We start from the raw sequence: 17,779 nt of genomic DNA on the forward strand, positions 1-17,779 counted from the left end.
TTCATTTTCCATACAGCAGTTCACATACACTTTGTCTCATGACATTGACCACAATTTACCACAATGCAACAGCTCCCCTCCCACCTCTTCCCTGTGTCCATCCCTCCATGCACTCCTGCTGATAATTTCTTAGCCACAGCCAAACACCTTGAGGGAGTGAGTCATTGGGCCCCCAGGCCCAGGGCCATGGTCGCAGAGGACATCATACTCACTTGGTATAATATTCTACACAAAAACATTGGTGAGTAGTGACTGAGGTCTTAAAAGCTTGAAAGTGGCCATCTCAGATGCAACGATTGGTCTTTCCTCATCCAGAACAAAGAAGAGTGAAGAAAATCAAAGATCATGGAAACAATAGGCCAGGGGACTAGTGGACCATAGAAACCTCAGCCTATATGACCCTAAGACCAGAAGGGCTAGATGGTGCCTGGCTACCACCTCCAGCCATTCAAAAAGGGATCAAAATTGGAAAGCCTGGGTAGAATGGGAGAAAAATATGGGGAAAAGAACCTCAAAATCATTAAAAAAAAAAGACCAGTTTTATTGGTCTGAGAAAAACTGGTGAAACCTCCAGAACTATGGCCCCTAGTCACCCTTTGGGCCTGGAATTGAACTCACTCCTTCTAACCAAACAATAAACAGGCCTACAAGGTGAACAATTGCACCAGGTAGGTACACTCATTAGAACAATCAACCATAGGAAATCAAAAGGGCAGCATTTGCACAGGGAGACAGCTCAGAAGGCAAGAATGCACAGAAAGAAAGACGCAGGGAAAAGGTAACCACAGGGAGGAAGTAGGAAGAGAACTATTACATTGTGAGGATTGCAATCAATGTCACCAAAAAAAAAAAAAGTGTATTAACTGTTGAATGGAAAACCAATTTGGTCTGTAAACTCTCACCCAAATCACTATTTTAAAAAAAAAGTTCAGCAATGGTAGGCAGGCATCATCCAGTTTTTCTAGTCTCCTGACAACAGAGGCAGTTGTTCATGGAGGCAGTTCGCCATACCTTCTATATCCTTCTCATATTCCTGACTCTCCTTTCCCTGTTAATCCAGGAGAGGGACCATTTTTTATTCATTCATAAATTTGTAGTCCCTAGTAATTCAAAACACCAGTATAAAGCTTCATATAAAATCTAACATCTATTCAATAGAACTGTACAGCACATGAAGAAAATATACAAACTGGAGAAAAAGGGGAAAGGGAAAAATTAAAGCACACAAAATGTACTAGCCACAGTTTGGAGATCACTGTACTTAAAGGGACACTAGGTAGTAGAAGTAAGGCCCAGCAAGAGCTAACTTAAGAAGCAAAACTAATCCTCTGCATATTTCAGCTTCCATGGTCCTTTTAGGACCAAACTGCCTTGCTGCACAGCATTCTATGGGCAAAATACTGGAAGATGCAAGAAGCATCAAAAGAAGATGGAAGGAATACACAGAGTCACTGTACCAAAAAAAAAAAAAAAAAAGGTTGACATTCCACCATTTTAGGAGGTAGCACATGATCAAGAACTGATGGCACTGAATGGCACTAAAGGCATCAGTGAAAAACAAGGCTCCAGGTATTGACAGGATACCAACTGAGATGTTCCAACAAACAGATGCAATGCTGAAAGCACTCACTCATTTATGGTAAGAAATCTGGAAGACAGCTATTTCGCCAACTCACTGGAAGAGGTCCATATTGGTACCTGTTCTGGTTACTTAGTGCCGCCCTGACAAGAATATACACAAATGGGATGGCCTTAACAAACAGGAGTTTATTCTTACAATTTGGAGGCTTTAAATCCAAGTTGAAAGTGCCAGGCTCTAGGGGCTGGGTGAAAGCCCCTCAACCTTGGGGTTCAGCTCTGCCTCCTGCTCCTGGACTGGAGCTAGAGAGTTTTCTTTACTCAGACACCTGCTAGCTGCTGAGACTGACAAGCCCAAGGTTGACAAATAAAAAGGCACAGTCCCAATGCTACCAAACCACATGGCAGGCCATTAACTCAAGTCCACTGAAAGTCCCAAGTCCGGCAGAGCATGGCAGGCTGCTGAACAACGACACGGCTATATGCGGGGTTCAAGTGTGCCATAAGCTAGAGACCATTCCCAAAACTGCTACTTATATATGGGAAGCAAACTGCATTCCTAAAGCAGCTACTCAGCTGTTTGTGTTAGATCCTACCATGGAGTTGATTACCAGTCTCATCATGGAGTATAGCTACCACCAGCTGCCCACCCACTCAACCAGGCCCAATCAAGTTGACATACAACTTAAACTACCACAGTGCCCAAGCCAAATGAAGGTGATCCAACAGAAATTATCGAACAATATCTTTAATATCATATAGAAGTAAAATTTTGCTAAAAATAATTTTTAAATGTTTGCAGTAGTACATAGACAGGGAATTGCCAGAAATTCAAGCCAGATTCAGGTGAGTACACGGAACAAGGGATATCCTTGCTGATGTCAGATGAATCTTGGTAGAAAACAATACCACAATGATGTTTACCTGTGTTTTATTGACTATGCAAAGGTATTCAACTATGTGGATCATAACAAATTATGGATAACATTGCAAAGAACAGGAATTCCAGAACACTTAAATTTGCTCTTGAGGAAACTACACATAGACCAAGAGGTAGTCATTCAAACAGAGCAAGGGGATATTGCAAGATTTAAAATCAGAAAAGGTGTGCATCAGGGTTGTATCCTTTCACCATACTTATTCCATGTGTATGCTGAGGAAATAATCCAAGAAGTTGGACTTTATGAAGAACAACTCAGCTTCTGTATGAAGAACAACTCAGCTTCAAGATTAGAGGAAGACTCATTAACAACCTGCAGATGACACAACCTTGCTTGGTGAAAGAAGAGGACTGAAGCATTTACTGAAGAAGATCAAAGACTCCAGCCTTCAGTATGGATTACACTTCTATATAAAGAAAACAAACATTCTCACAATTGACAAATAAGCAACATCATGATAAATAGAGAAAAGATTGAAGTTGTTAAGGATTTCATTTTACTTGCATCCAGAATCAATGCCCATGGAAGCAGCAGTCAATAAATCAAGCGATGTGTGACATCTGACAAATCTGATGCAAAAGACCTCTTTAAAGTGTTGAAGAGCAAAGATGTCACTTTGAAAACTAAGGTACACCTGACCCAAGCCATGCCAAAGCTGGACAATAAATAAGGAACACTGAATAATAATTGATGCATTTGAATTATGGTATTGGTGAAGAATACTGAAGATACCATGGACTACTAGAAGAACAAACAAATCTGTCTTGGAAGAAGTACAGCTGCCGGCCTTGGGACTTTCAGTGGACTTGAGTTAATGGCAACAACAACAGAATTATCTCAGAGAGAATCTTAAAGAGAACCAATGATAAACCCAGTGTATTGAATCTACTCATGAAGTGGCTGATAAATGGTGTTATAGACTGAATTTTGTCCCCTGAAAATATATGCTGTGAATTCTAAATCTCTAAACCTGTGGATGTAATCCTATTTAGGAATAAGACTTTCTTTGTTATGTTAATGAGACCATATCATCCTACAGTGTGTCTTAAGAAATCTTCTTTGAGGTATAAAAAGAGCAGATCAGGCACAAAGAGGAAAGCACAAATGGAAAATACATGCCACATGCAGATCACCAAGGAAGTGAGGAACAGAAGCTGAAGAGACAGAGTCCTAAACTCTCAGCAGTCAGTTATCCAGTTTCTAATTTATTCAGTTCATTCAGCTTAGATTTTTTTGAGATTCTTTGCAAACCCAACAACTGAAACATACAAAATATAGGATGAGGGTCTGTTTTCAAAGAGTTTAAAGTCTTCCATAGATTCAGTCAACAAAACTTTTTAATGACCTTAGTGACCCACTATGTATCCAGCTGTACCCTAGACATTTGCATACTTTCTACGCAAATAACACACTTTATACTTTTTTTTTTGCAAACCATGCAACCCCTTCCACGTTAGTTTCCTAAGTGTGCTGTGTGTTACGTGTGTGTGTATGTGTGTGTGTATTTACGTGGGCATGTTACATGTGAAAATGTATTTGGGTTCAAATTCTGGTCAGGGCTTTGAACAGCTTCATTCCAGTTCAACTTCCTGCCGAGAACTTGCCCTCCCCCCACCCAAATATACTGAATCAGAATGTACATTTTAACAAGATCCCAAGGTGAGTTTTATACATCCCTTGGTGATTCTAGAGGGAGCTCTGGTGGCGTAGTGCCTAAGGCATTTGACTGCTAACCAAAAGGCTAGCAGTTCAAACCCACCAGCCACTCCTTGCAAGGAAGTTTGGGCAATCTACTTCTGTAGAGATACCACCTCGAAAACTTAAGGAGGGGTCGCTATGAGTTGGAATTGACTTGAAGGCAGTGAGATTGGTTTGGTTTAGGTGATTCTAATGTGTAAAGAATCAACTGGGGATCTTGTTAAAATGTAGATTCTGATTCAATGCATCAGAAGAGAGTCAAACTGGAATGTTTGACTGGAATGTCTGGCAGTTCAAAGCCCTGCCACTTTCTTGTGAATAACCTGCTGAAACCCTTTAACTCAAGTTCTTTATCTGTAAAATTGAATAATACAATCTGAGGTTTTATGACGATTAAGAAGTTCCTAGTTAAGCACTTAAAACACCAGTTAGGGGGCACATAATAAACACTATTCAAAATGTCAGCAAGTTAAGGTAGGTGTTTGGGGCGTTTTGTTTCTTTCTTAGGGCTGTTACAAAGATTCCTGTTCTCTTCTCTTCCAGACATTTGGAATCCACATATGATGGAATTTCATTTACCCAGAGCCCTTTAAATGAGACATGGCTGTTTTTCTGACTCTGGCAAATGAAATGTAAGAAGTGCCATGTATCACTTGGATATAAGCTTAAAAATGAATACATAATTTGGCAAGTTATTTTCCTCTTGACAATGTGGTTCAACAAGCACTTGGTGAGATTTAGCCTCTGACAATAAGATGTGTGACTCAGATGAGCAGAGCCTCTTGCTAATCCACGGTGGGCATGTAGCTTGAATGAGACCGAAATTTTATGCTGTGTTAAACCACTGAGATATGGGGGCTGTCTGTTTCTGCAACTCAATCTAGCCTATCCTGACCAATACACTATCATTGCAGTCACTAGGGATAAAGCAGTGAATCATACTACACAATGAGGCCCCTCATGGAGTGTTTCTGAAGACATGAATGCAATAATTCAGTTAGAAAACAAACTATTAAGAACCGAAACTGACTAATTTGATTTTACCAATTCCTCCTGCTTCCTACTTTGAGAGTTTTGAAATGCTTAAAAAAAAAAAAAAGAGTCACATTGAGGAAAAAAGTGGAGGAGAAAAGAGGCATTCATAATATTGTCTCATCTTACCTAACTCTTAACTACCTCTCACAGTGCAGGACACAGCTAAACAATCAGGGATTATCTCATGTAAGCACAAAGGAACTGTGAAGAGATCTGAGCATGAGCATCAAGACACCTGAGGGACTGCACTCTGGCTCTGCCTTTAACTTGCTGTGTAACCCTGGCCAGTGTGACCAGTTGTCAGTCTGGAGGGTCCATTAACACTTGGAAATAAGGAAATATGATCTCCCTGCCTGAGAGGTAAACTGCATGACGGAACTGAATATTCATTCATTCTTCCAATCAAGAAATAGTTATCAACCATCTCCTATGTGCTGAGAAGACCCTGTGCCCAATGGCACAATCACAGATGAGATCCTGCTCTCATGGAGTTTGCATTCACCATGAGACAGAGGTAATAGCAAATTGTTGAACAAGTTAAATTCATACAGTACAGATAGTGATAACAGCTTTGAAACAAATGTGATAAATGAGATAAATGGATGGCACTCCAGATCAGGTGATCAGCGAATCCCTGAGGAGTTGTCATCTTGTCTGAAACAAGAATTGACTCAAAGACCATGAGTTTGGGTTTTGGGAAGCCACTCCCAGTTCATTTGGCTGCTAATGGAAAGGCTGAGAGTTGGAACCCACCCAGTGGCTCCATGGGAAAAAGACCAGGGCTTTGAATCAATTCCTTCCAGTTCGATCCCCTGCTGGGAATTTGCATTCCCACCTCAGATATACGAAATCAGAATCTTCATTTTAACAAGATCCCCAAGTGATTCTTACATATATAAATTTTCAGCAGAGGGGTTGAAGCAGAAAAACTGTTTCAAAGCCCTGTCACAAACTCCTTGGGCCACCTGGGCTCCTTGCTTAGTCTTACCAAACCCTTTGCTATTGAGTCGAATTCCAACTCATAGTGACCTTACAGGACACAGTAGAACTGCCTCATAGGGTTTCCAAGGCTGTAAATCTTTAAGGAAACAGACTGCCACATCTTTTTCCCGCAGAGTGGGTCATGGATTCCAACTGGCAACCTTTTGGTTGGCAGCCCACTGCTTAACCATGGCAACAGCAGGGCTCCTCTTTTTTTTTGAGGGGGGGGGGCGGCTAATCTTAAACCTCTGGTAGCATAGTGCCTAAGGCACTTGACTTCTAACAAGAAGGCTGGCAGTTCAAACCCACCAGCCACTCCTCAGAAGGAAGGTTGGGCAATCTACTTCCGTAGTGATACTGCTTCGGAAACCCAAGGAAGGGTCGCTATGAGTCGGGCCGACTCGACTGCACATAACAATAACAACAACAATCTTAAACCCCAGGAGCTCTGGTAGTGTAGTGCCCAGGGCACTTGACTGCTAACCAGAAGGCTGGCGGTTCAAACCCACTAGCCACTCCTCGGAAGGAAGGTTGGGCAATCTACTTCCATAGTGATACTGCCTCGGAAACCCAAGAAGGGGTCACTATGAGTCGGGTCCGACTTGATGGCATATAACAACAACAACAATAACAACAACAATCTTAAACCCACAAACCCACAGCCACTCAGTTGATTTCTACTTAAAGCAACCCTAGAGGACAGAGTACAACTGCCCCATAGGTTTCCAAGGCTATAAATCTTTACAGAAGCAGACTGCCTCACCTTTTCTCCAGGGACTGGTGGGTTCAAACCTCTGACTTTTTGGTTAACAGTTGAATGCTTTAATCACCACACCACTAGATCTCCTTTGCCTGATCTTCGTAGTGCTTAATTAAACAATAGTGTTTTGATGCACACAATGACAGAAATCTAGAGAATTCTTTCAAAAATAACTTTTAAAAAAAGGTCAGCCTTTTTAAAGACTCTGCCCAAGTAACATAGGATGCTTTCTTTGAGGAGATGAACTATATCAAACACCCACTGAGATCTCCAAGTGCACTTTAAGCTCATCTTTTGCTGGAAAAGATTTCACTTGTGCCTTCTCCAAAACACATTCAGACTCTGGTCTCACTTTTTGTTGTTGTTAACTTCCATTTATTTTCCTTAGAGGGGAGAATGGAATTTATTTGCATATTTTCACATTTTTTCCTAAAGTGTCGCTGTGGCATGTGACATGAACTAAATAGAGGAATTTGGCCTAACAATGAACAGGGAGGGCGGGGACTTGGAGGCATAAAGGATTGGTTTGCTTAGGAGCTTTATGAAAGTCCAGCAACCAAGTGTGAGTGAGAACAAAAGCTGAATGGAAACCTGAGCCAACTGAAACTTAAGTAACAAGAAGACCAACTTCCCTAGTAAAATAAGAAAACCGTTGAAAATGGAAAAGGATGTCTAAAGAGCTAACCTTAGAAAGAGGACAGCACCCTAGTAAAGAAAGAGATTAAATCAATTCTCTTTCAAGGAAGAAAGAACCGGTTCTAAAAACCAAAGCTGACTGATGCTAATAATTTAATTGAAGTGACTAAGTTAGTATGAAGGACAACTATGCATATTACACAGAAAACAGGAAAAGTCTACACAGTATGATACTGAGTAAGGACCTAGTGTTGTAGAGAGATGACAAGACAAGTGTATCTGTGGTTATTAATTGGAACTGTTGTTGTTGTTGTTATATGCCGTCGAGTCGCCCCGACTCATAGCGACCCCTCCTTGGGTTTCCGAGGCAGTATCACTACGGAAGTAGGATTGCCCAACCTTCCTTCCGAGGAGTGGCTGGTGGGTTTGAACCGCCAGCCCTCTGGTTAGCAGGCAAGTGTCTTATCCCTATGCAATTCAATGAGAGCCATGTCCACACACTCTGAAAACGAGTACAACTCACTGAACTACAGTAACCCTGGAACTAGTTTATAAAACTCAGAAAACAGAGTTTTTCAGAAAAACTCAGGGAAAAAATATCACTAAGGCATTTGTGTTTGGTTTGATAATTTTTAATTCCCCTTGAAACAATAATGTTTATAAAGATTACATATTTTAAAAACCCATAATAGGGAACACATCTGTATTCTTTTCCTATTGCTGTTATAACAAATTACCACAAAGTTGGTGGCTTGAAACAACATAAATTTATTGTCTTACAGTTTGAAGTCAGAAGTCCAAAGTGAGTCTCACCAGTCTAATATCAAAATGTCAGCAGGGCCACATTCCTTCTGGAGTCTTTAAGAGAGAATTCATTTCCTTGTCTTTTCCAGCTTCTAGAGGCTGCCCTCATTCTTTGGTTCACAGCCACCTTCTACTTTCAAAGCCAACAGTTGCAGGTCAAGTCTTTTCTCACACTCTATCACTCTACAACTGACTCCTTTTCTGCCTGCCTCTTGCAGTTTTACGGACTCCATGGTTACACTGAGCTCAACAGGATAATCTATTTTGCAGTCAACTGAGTAACAGCCTTAATTCATCTGCAATCTTAATTACTCTTTATTATATGTAACATGTAATATATTCACAGATTCCAGGGATTTAGGATGTAGTTATCTTTTTTTTTTGGGGGGGGGGGAGGTGTCATTATTCTGCCTACCACAACTTTCAGCGTTAAACTCTAATTGCAAAATGAACATTAATGCTATCAACAATGCTGCTATCTTAGATTTGCTCAGCACATTTACAGATGTTACACATTCTTCTCTATGCCTGAAAGATAAACCTTGTACATAAAGCATGCTCAAACAAGTTATACTGCCTCCTTATAGGATTCTTGTTTTAAAGGGAGCTTTCCTTTATTTTTCAGATTCTGATGATTTAAAAAGAAAGATACAGAACAACTTCTGAAATCTTATCTCTTTTTGGAGAGATTAACAGTATCCTAAAATCATTACTTTTTTGTCAAATCATAAAAGTTTGCACTGGAGAAATAGAAAAAGCTGAGCATTTAATGTGTTTTAAAACACCTGTTGAAGGAAATTTTTAAAAATTTAATTTTACTTCAAGAGAACAGAAATAGTGGTCGTGAGGAAAGAGGCAGTTTTTCTTTCAACTTTTACTCAAAAGCAAAATAAATTTCCACAAATTAAATAGAAATATCTTTTTATTTTCATTTAATTTTATTCTTTTTCTTATGGATACATTCAAAACAATCTATAATTCTCTTGGCAAAACAGCCCCATCAAGCATTGTGCCAATCTCTCCCTTGGGGATGCACTCAGTGAAGGGAAGGGAAAAAACGAGGTTAGACACCTGTCCCCAATGGAAAACGTAAAAACACACCTGGAGAGCAGTTCAGACAAAGGGAGCCAAGGTGGGGGGAAAATAAAACAGTAATTGGAGAGGAAGGAGACTGTTTCCAATCTGTTGCTGGTTTATAAGGGAAATCTATTACTGGATGAAAGGGGTACAGTAGCAGTACAATGAAAACTAGGACAAGGCGTGGCTAGTGCCAAATTATCTCCTTCAAGTCTCAGCTTTGATGACACTCCTTCCAGGAAGTTTTCCCAGCGTGCCCTGTACCCAGTCTGGATCAAGGAACCCGCCTGAGATTGCGAGGCATCCTGTGCCCATCTCCTTAAGGCATTCATCATTTACTTATTCATACTAAGTACCTAATACGCTCTAAATGCTGGGGATAAAACATTAAAAAAAAAAAAAAAAAGGCATTGGCAGTACTTACCATGCGACATTTATTTCCATTAGTCTTAGCTGTCTGTCTCTCCCACAACTGCTTCTAGGAAGGGGTCCATTTGTTTTTTGCATGCTGGGGTGTAGCATAGTACCTGGCACAGACTAGGTGCTTAATGAACGAAGGAATGGCTTTACAACATGTTTCTGATGAGGGGGCTATATTCTTATGCCTTAGCTCTACAGCAGGGGAGACGGGAGAAGGGGGCGAGAGGAGGCGATAGGGTAGACAGGATGAGAATGGGAAAAGCATCTTTATTTGGAGTGAACAGCTTTCTTTTGTGACTATTTGTCCTGAACTAAGAAGAGTGTGGGAGTCCAGGGCAAGATGGGGAAGGTCTTGCTCCTCCTCCTCGTTTTTCCCGCGTGCAGGAGAGTTGGGAAAAGGGAGCCCGAGAAAGGGGTTCGCGCTGCTTTCCCGCGCCCACCCGACCTCCTCACCAGGTCAATGGCCACGACGTCCTGCAGTGCCACGACCCGCCGAATGGACTTGGGCGGGTTCTCGGTCAGGTAGATGACCCGGTCGCTGAGCACCACATACTTGAAAGTGTGGTTCTCTGAGTCGGACACTACGACGCACGACTCGTAGGCGCGGATGGCGTCGTAGATCTCGGGTGGCAGGTGCCGCCGCAGGAATGCGTCCAGGCGGCTATTGGTGCGCGCGGGGAAGCCGCGCGGCGTGAGGCTGGCCATGAGCTGCGCCGCAGTCTGGCAGAGTGCGGGGCGGCGGGCGCCTCTGGGGTCCGGCCCCGCCTCCGCACCACCCACTGTGGAACCCGCGCGCGCCACAAAGCTCGCCCGCCCAGCCGCAGCCGCAGTCGAGGCTCCTGGGCGCGGGGAGCGGGCCTCCTACTCGGCGGCTGGACAGTGGGATCTGGTTTCCCGGAATATTCCTGCCCCGCTCCCCAAATTCTTGTCCTAACCTCAGACAACAGTGGGCAGGCAGGACTCTTGTCCTGCAGTCTGGATTGACCAGGACGTCAGGTTTATCCCTGTGAGCCTTCCTAGGGTTGGAGGACGGATACTTAGTGGCTCTCTGCGCCCTTCTCTCTCGCCAGCTCCCGCCTATTCCACTTACCGCAGACCAGTTCATCCATTTCACTTTATTGCTATAGAAGGTCACTTCTATTACCTGATTGTTGTTGTTACGTGCCGGGGAGTCGGACCGACCCATAGCAACCCCTCCTTGGGTTTCTGAGGCGGTATCACTACGGAAGTAGATTGACCAGTCGTAGGGAACGAATTTCCTAACACTTGAACAAGATAGAATTTACCGATTTATTTTTAAATAGGCAGAACAACGTTAGAACTTTAAGATCAATCACAGACTTAGCATTTGGTTATAACATTGTCTGATACAGCTCTCTAATTTTGTCAAGGCTACAAACGTAGGTCTTTTTTTTCTCCCACTAGTTAAAAGCTCTCTGAAGGAAAATCATACCATAAATTGATTTGGGCACCCCTGATCCTAGGTAATAGATATGCTTGTGTCCCTAGTACCCAGGACAAGGCCTGTTAGACAGCTGGGACTCAATCTACATTGGATAAATGGATGGATGGATGCATTCATGATGCATGGATGGATAAGTGAGTGAATGATCTGACATCTTAAAAAGGTGTAGCTTATTGATTGATGAGTAAATGCTGATTGCATAGCCCTGAGGCTGCAGGTGAGTACTACTACTACTCACTGCGTTAAAGTATTATGAATTAAGTTAAAGACAGGACGAAAGAACAACAGAAACTTGCCTCCAAAAATCCTAGGTCAGAACTTTTTATCAATGCTAGAAAAGTCACTGGGCTCTCTCTCCTTCCCCATTTACCCAAAGATATGGTAATGAAAACCATCTGCTCTTGACTTGCAATCCTGAGTCAAATCTGAGATTCTTTGTTACAATTTATATTCTCCCTTGTTCTGATTTATATTCTCCCTTTTCTCATCTTAAATCCTTTGTGGAAAGGATGTTTCAATCCATTAAAATGCATAAACAGATACTGTAACCTAAACAGCTACAAAAGGGAAGTAAGGAGAGATGTGTCTAAGAAGCACTGGTGTGGCAGTGGTTCAGGGCTCAGCTGCTAAATAAAAGGCTGGCATTTCTAAGCCACCAGCTGCTCCATGAGGGAACCATGGCAGACTCTGCTCCCATAAAGATTACAGCCTTAGAACCCTATAGGGCAGCTCTACTCTGTTCTGTAGGGTTGCTATGAGTTGGAATAGACTCAATGGCAGCAGTAGGACCAGTGTTTCGTTTCTTGGAAAAAGATGGTTATTTTGTGGTGAGGAGACAAGTGCCACCTGTTGGCAAAATCTTGAATGACTTAGCATGTACAGTTTTCTGAGGATCTGATCCTGTATCTGACTTCTCTTCATAACTGGATGAAAAATGAGCCACAGAGACATGATTATTTCCTTTGAAATACTATTCTCTATCAGAACCACTCCTAAAAAGGGTTTATTGCATCAAATCAACAGAAAGGCAAAGTCCCTTCACTTTTGCCTAACAGCCAAACCTCACAAGAGCCATTGAGAGTAAAATGGTACTATTGTCAATGGTGGAATGTGAGGCCCAAACAAGCAAAAAAAGACTCAATTCATGCCACTATTTGGCTATTCTATGTCTCGCAGGCTTCCTGCTTCACACTTACTTCTCAGGTAACTGGACTAAGAGAAACAGAATGACCAAAAAACACAGCGTACCTGATGTGCCTGCTGAGAAGCCCATTATGAATGAGTTTTTGGTAATGTTTAACAAATATTACATACACTGAAGTACACAAAGAAGAGAATTTAACACAATAACTAGTAGTAAAGATGACCTCAGTTAAGCTTTCAACTCTGTGGGACACAGAGAAAACAATATCATGGTTTCCAGGCACTTAGTGTTCTACACTATTGCCAAGGTAACAGCCAAGTTCACATTGCAGAAAAGGGGTTTAATATTAAGGAAAGAACACTGGCTAGGAGTCAGGAGAACTGAATTAGAGCTGTAGGTGTTGCTATCTGTGGGTTTTTGGAAGGTCACAACCTTTCTGAACTTCAGTTTCATCACTTGTAAAATAAAACTTCCTGCCTCCTTCTTATTAATTATGCCCCCCCCCAAATATGTGTTGTAAATCCAAACCCCTATGCTGGTTGTACTGTTATTTGGGAATAGGGTTTGCTTTCTCATGTTAATGAGGCCATATCAGTATATGTGGGGTGTGTTTCAAACCAATCATCACTATTGGGGTGTAAAAGGATCAGATTAGTCAGAGAAGCAAAGAAGCACAAGTAGGAGAGGTAGATGCTAAAGAACTGAGGAATGCCAGGGTAAAGAAGCTGAGACAGGGATCTTCCCGCAGGTCTGACAAACAGAGAGACTTCCCTTAGATCCTGTGTCCTGAATTTGGATTTCTAAATCGGTTAAGTTCAAGAAGTATTTGGCACAGCCACTGATCACTTTAACTAGATGTTTCTTGATAAAACTATCAAAAGAAAATGGAACATTACTTACTTGGAACTAATGCTCAATGATGTATTGCACTGGGTGAGCCTGCTGTAAGGCTTCTTTCAAGTGCTGAAGAGCAAAGATGTCTTTGAAGACTATGGTGCGCCTGACACAGGCCATGGTATTTTCAATCGCCTCATATGCATGTGAGAACTGGACAATGAATAAGGGAGACCCAAGAAGAGTTGATGTTTTTGAGTTGTGCTGGCAAAGAACACTGAAAGTACCATGGACTGCTAAAAGAACAAATAAATCTGTCCTGGAAAAAGTGCACCAGAATACTCCTTGGAAGTGAGAACAGCCAGACTTCTTCTCACCTACTTTGGTCATGTTGTCAGAAGGGACCATTCCCTAGAAAAGGATATCATGCTTGGTAAAGTGGAGGGTCAACAAAAAAAAGGGAAGGCCCTCAACAAGATGGATTGACACAGTGGCTGCAACGATGGGCTCAGGTATGGCAAGGATTGTGAGGCAATGTTTTGTTCTGTATACATAGTGTCACTATGAGTCAGAGCTGATTCGATGGCACCTAACAAAAACAACAATGTTCAAATGTACTCTCTTTGACTTTTACTGGGAGATCATTTCAGGCCCAAGGATAGTCAATTCAATTCACCTGTAGGCAATGGTAATGAGTATAAATTGTATAGCCAGATTGTCTGGGGTCAAATTCCTGCTCTCCCACTTAGCAGATAAATGACTTTGAGCAAGTTACTTCATTTCTCTGTGCCTTAGTTTCCTTATCCATGACCTATTGCACTGGGTTATTATGAGGATTAACAATGTCTCTAAAGTACTTAGAACAGGTGCTTAGAACAGAGTTAACACTATGTAAGTCGTTAAAAACTAAGTTCATGAAGTATGTGATTTACTGTTAGGTGTATCATTTGGCTCCCTATCTACAAAGTAAGATCCAGTTCTTTGCATGCAAATCTGATTTTTTTTTTTTTTTTTTTTTAGATTAAGGCTCAAAGCAAAAGTCAAATACATACACACCCAAATAGCATTTTTATTTTATTTCTTTTTAGTGGTGTTTTTTGGTGGATAAGTGATCAGGGGCCACCAGTCAAGAGACACCTCTAATGATTTCAAACTAGAAGTTTAAAATAGAAGTATCTCCTCAAGGGGACTGTTTTGGTTACCTAGTACTACTCTGACAGGAGCTCTGGTAGTGTAGTGCTTAAGGCACTTGACTGCTAACCAGAAGGCTGGTGGTTCAAACCCACCAGCCACTCCTTGGAAGAAAGGTTGGGCAATCTACTTCCATAGTAATACTGCCTCAGAAGCCCAAGGAGGGGTCACTATGAGTCGGGTCCAACTCAATGGCAAATAACAACACAACAGTACTGCTCTGACAGGAATATACCACAAATGGAATGGCTTTAACAAACAAGAGTTTATTTTTAGAATGTTTGGAGGCTGGAAGTCCAAATTCAAAGTGCTGGGCTCTAGGGACTGGGTTAAAGCTCCTCGACTTTGGGCTTCAGCTCTGCCTCTTGCTCCCAGCCCACTGAAGCTGGAGGCATCTCTTCACTCAAGCAGCTGCTAGCTACTGAGGCTGACAAACCCAGGGTGGACAAGTGAAAAGGCACAATCCCAATACTACCAAACCACACAGCAGGCCATTAATTCAAGTCTGTTGAAAGTCCCAAGATCAGCAGAGCAACATGGCAGGCTACTAAACAACAACTCAGCTACATGCAGGTTTCAAGTATGCCATCAACTGGAGACCTTCCTCAAAGTTGCTTCTTATAGACTGGAAGCAGCCCACATCCCTAAAGCAGCTACTCAGCTGCTCCAGTAGATTCCACCATAGAGTTGATTACCATTCTCACCATGGGGAATAACTACATCCAGCTGCCAGCCACTCAACCAGGCCCAGCCAAGTTGACAACAAGCTTTTAACTACCACAGGGCCTAAGAATCCCAAGTGTTCCCACTACCCTGCTTCAAACTAAAGACACTATGCATTAGAAAACCAAAACACCAAACCCACTGCCATCAAGTCAATTCTGACTCATTGGGCCTGATCTTGCTTCCATGGAGTGGCTTGTGGGTTTGAACCACCAACCTTCTTGTTAACAATTAGATGCCTTAGGTACTGTGGTACCAGAGCTCCTCCTATGCATTAGAAAGAGACTTGAAATCTGTGATAGGTAAGTAAAATGTGATTATTTATTTATTTATTTATTTATACTATTATTATGATTTGGGTGAAAGTTTACAGAGCAAATTAGTTTTCCATTCAATAATTCATACACATTTTGTTTCATACCATTGATTGCAATCCCCTCAAATATCACTCATTCTACTTCCTCTTTGTGTTTCCCATTTCCATTCCTCCTTCTTTCCTATCCCTTCCTGTCTTCTGAGAACATGAATTTTTATAGGTGTCTGATTTAGGAATATTTAGTGCTTCCGGTTGTTGTGTGCCGTTGAATCAATTCCAATTCATGGCAACCCTGTATGATAGAGTAGAACTGCCCCATCGGATTTCCTAGGCTGTAACCTTTACCAAAGCAGATAGAGAGGCCTTTCTCTTGCACAACCACTGGTGGTTCAGACTGTGGATCTCTCAGTTAGCATCTGAGCACCACCAGGGCTCCTTATAGTGCTTCTCTTTGGCATTAATGGATACTGACCATTTAAATATTGACAACAATCAATAATCAGCTGACAAACAGTTGAAAGTTATCATTATAATGAAGTCTAAGAGACCATGAAAATGGTTTGGATAGAAAAAGAAAAATGGTTTCTCATATTGAATAATGCTCCAATGCTCTCTTCTGCCTTCCAGGCTTCCTGCTTCACCTCTTCTTTAAAAGAAACCAATGACTGGTCTAGGGCAGTGAAGATGCCATACCTTACCTGTTTTCCAATTGCCCTCTATGCCAAGAAGCCCATCCTAAATGAGTTTTTGGCAGCAGTGACATTAGGTTTAACAAATATTGAGATGCAGCACAAAGAAGAAAAATTGACATAGGACTCAGCATTGATCAATTCACAATTATGCTATTTTTGGTTCAATATATTTCATGAATATATCCTGAGAAATTATTATCCATGAACAGAATCAGGATAAGACTTGCCTTCAGCCTGTAACAATTTACTGTCTAATAAATGAGTAAGACAGTCATATAAATTTAATACAAAACAAAGACACATTAATGACTTAAGAGAAGTTTTAAAAAAGCAAAATCAAAGAAATGATCAAACATATCTGGTTGAGGAAATCTAGAAAGGATTCATCCACCATTTGTTTGTCAGTTTATCCTACTGTGGTGGCTTGCATGTTGCTATGAGGTTGGAGGCTATGCCACCAGTATTTCAAATACTAGCAGGGTCACCCATGGTGGAAAGATTTCAGAAGAGCTTCCAGACTAAGACAGACTCAGAAGAAGAAAGGTGCCATCTACTTCTCAAAAAATTAGTCAGTGAAAACCTTATGAATAGCAGTGAATCATTGTCTAATATATTATTGGAAAAATTTATGAATAGGCCTGAAACATTGTCTGATATAGTACAGAAAAATGAACCCCTCAGGTAGGAAGACATTCAAAATATGACTGCAGAAGAGCTGCCTCCTCAAAGTAAAGTCAATCTTAACGATGTGGATGGAGTAAAGCTTTTAGGACCTTCATTCACTGATAGGGCACAAATCAAAATGAGAAGAAACAACTGCAAACATCCATTAATAATTGGAATGTGGAATGTACAAAGTCTGAATCTAGGAAAACTGGAAGTTGTCCAAAATGAAATGGAATGCATGAAGCTCAATATTGTAGGCATTAGTGAGCTGAAATGGCCTGGTATTGGACATTTGGATCAGACAATCATATGGTCTACTATGCCAGGAATGACAAATTGAAGAGGAATAGCATTGCATTAATCATCACAAGGAATGTTTCAAGATCTATCATGATGTACAAAGCTGTCAGTGATAGAATAATATCCGTACGCCTACAAGGAAGACTAGTTAGTACTACTATTATTCAAATTTACACACGAACTACTAAAGCCAAAGATGAAGAAATTGAACATTTTTTTTTTTTAATCAACTTCTGCAGTCTGAAATTGACCAAACACAGAATCAAGATGACTACTGGTGATTGGAATGTGAAAGTTGGAAGCAAAGAAGAATCACCATTAGTTGGAAAATATGGCCTTGGTGATAGAAATAATGCTAGAGATCGCATGATAGAATTTTGCAAGACCAACAACTTATTCACTACAAATATCTTTTTTCAACACTGTAAATGGCAGCTATACAGGTGGACCTCACCAGATGGAATACATAGAAATCAGATCAACTAAAAGAGGTGGTGGAGAAGCTCACTATCTTCAGC

The 17,779-nt window shown here is 41.3% G+C and overlaps 1 protein-coding gene across 1 annotated transcript in view; it reads right to left on the reverse strand.

The window, feature by feature from the left end:
* The window catches only part of CUNH12orf56 (chromosome unknown C12orf56 homolog), a 169,880-nt gene extending 159,245 nt beyond the window's left edge, over positions 1–10,635 (reverse strand). The window contains exon 1 of the mRNA XM_007942732.2: positions 10,384–10,635. Coding sequence (XP_007940923.1) covers positions 10,384–10,635 — 252 coding nt within the window. The remainder of the gene's footprint in view (positions 1–10,383) is intronic.
* Between the last annotated feature and the right edge of the window lie 7,144 nt (positions 10,636–17,779).

Source organism: Orycteropus afer, unplaced genomic scaffold, assembly GCF_000298275.1.
Source record: "Orycteropus afer afer isolate SDZICR_OR568_19922 unplaced genomic scaffold, OryAfe1.0 scaffold00097, whole genome shotgun sequence".
NCBI lineage: Eukaryota > Metazoa > Chordata > Mammalia > Tubulidentata > Orycteropodidae > Orycteropus > Orycteropus afer.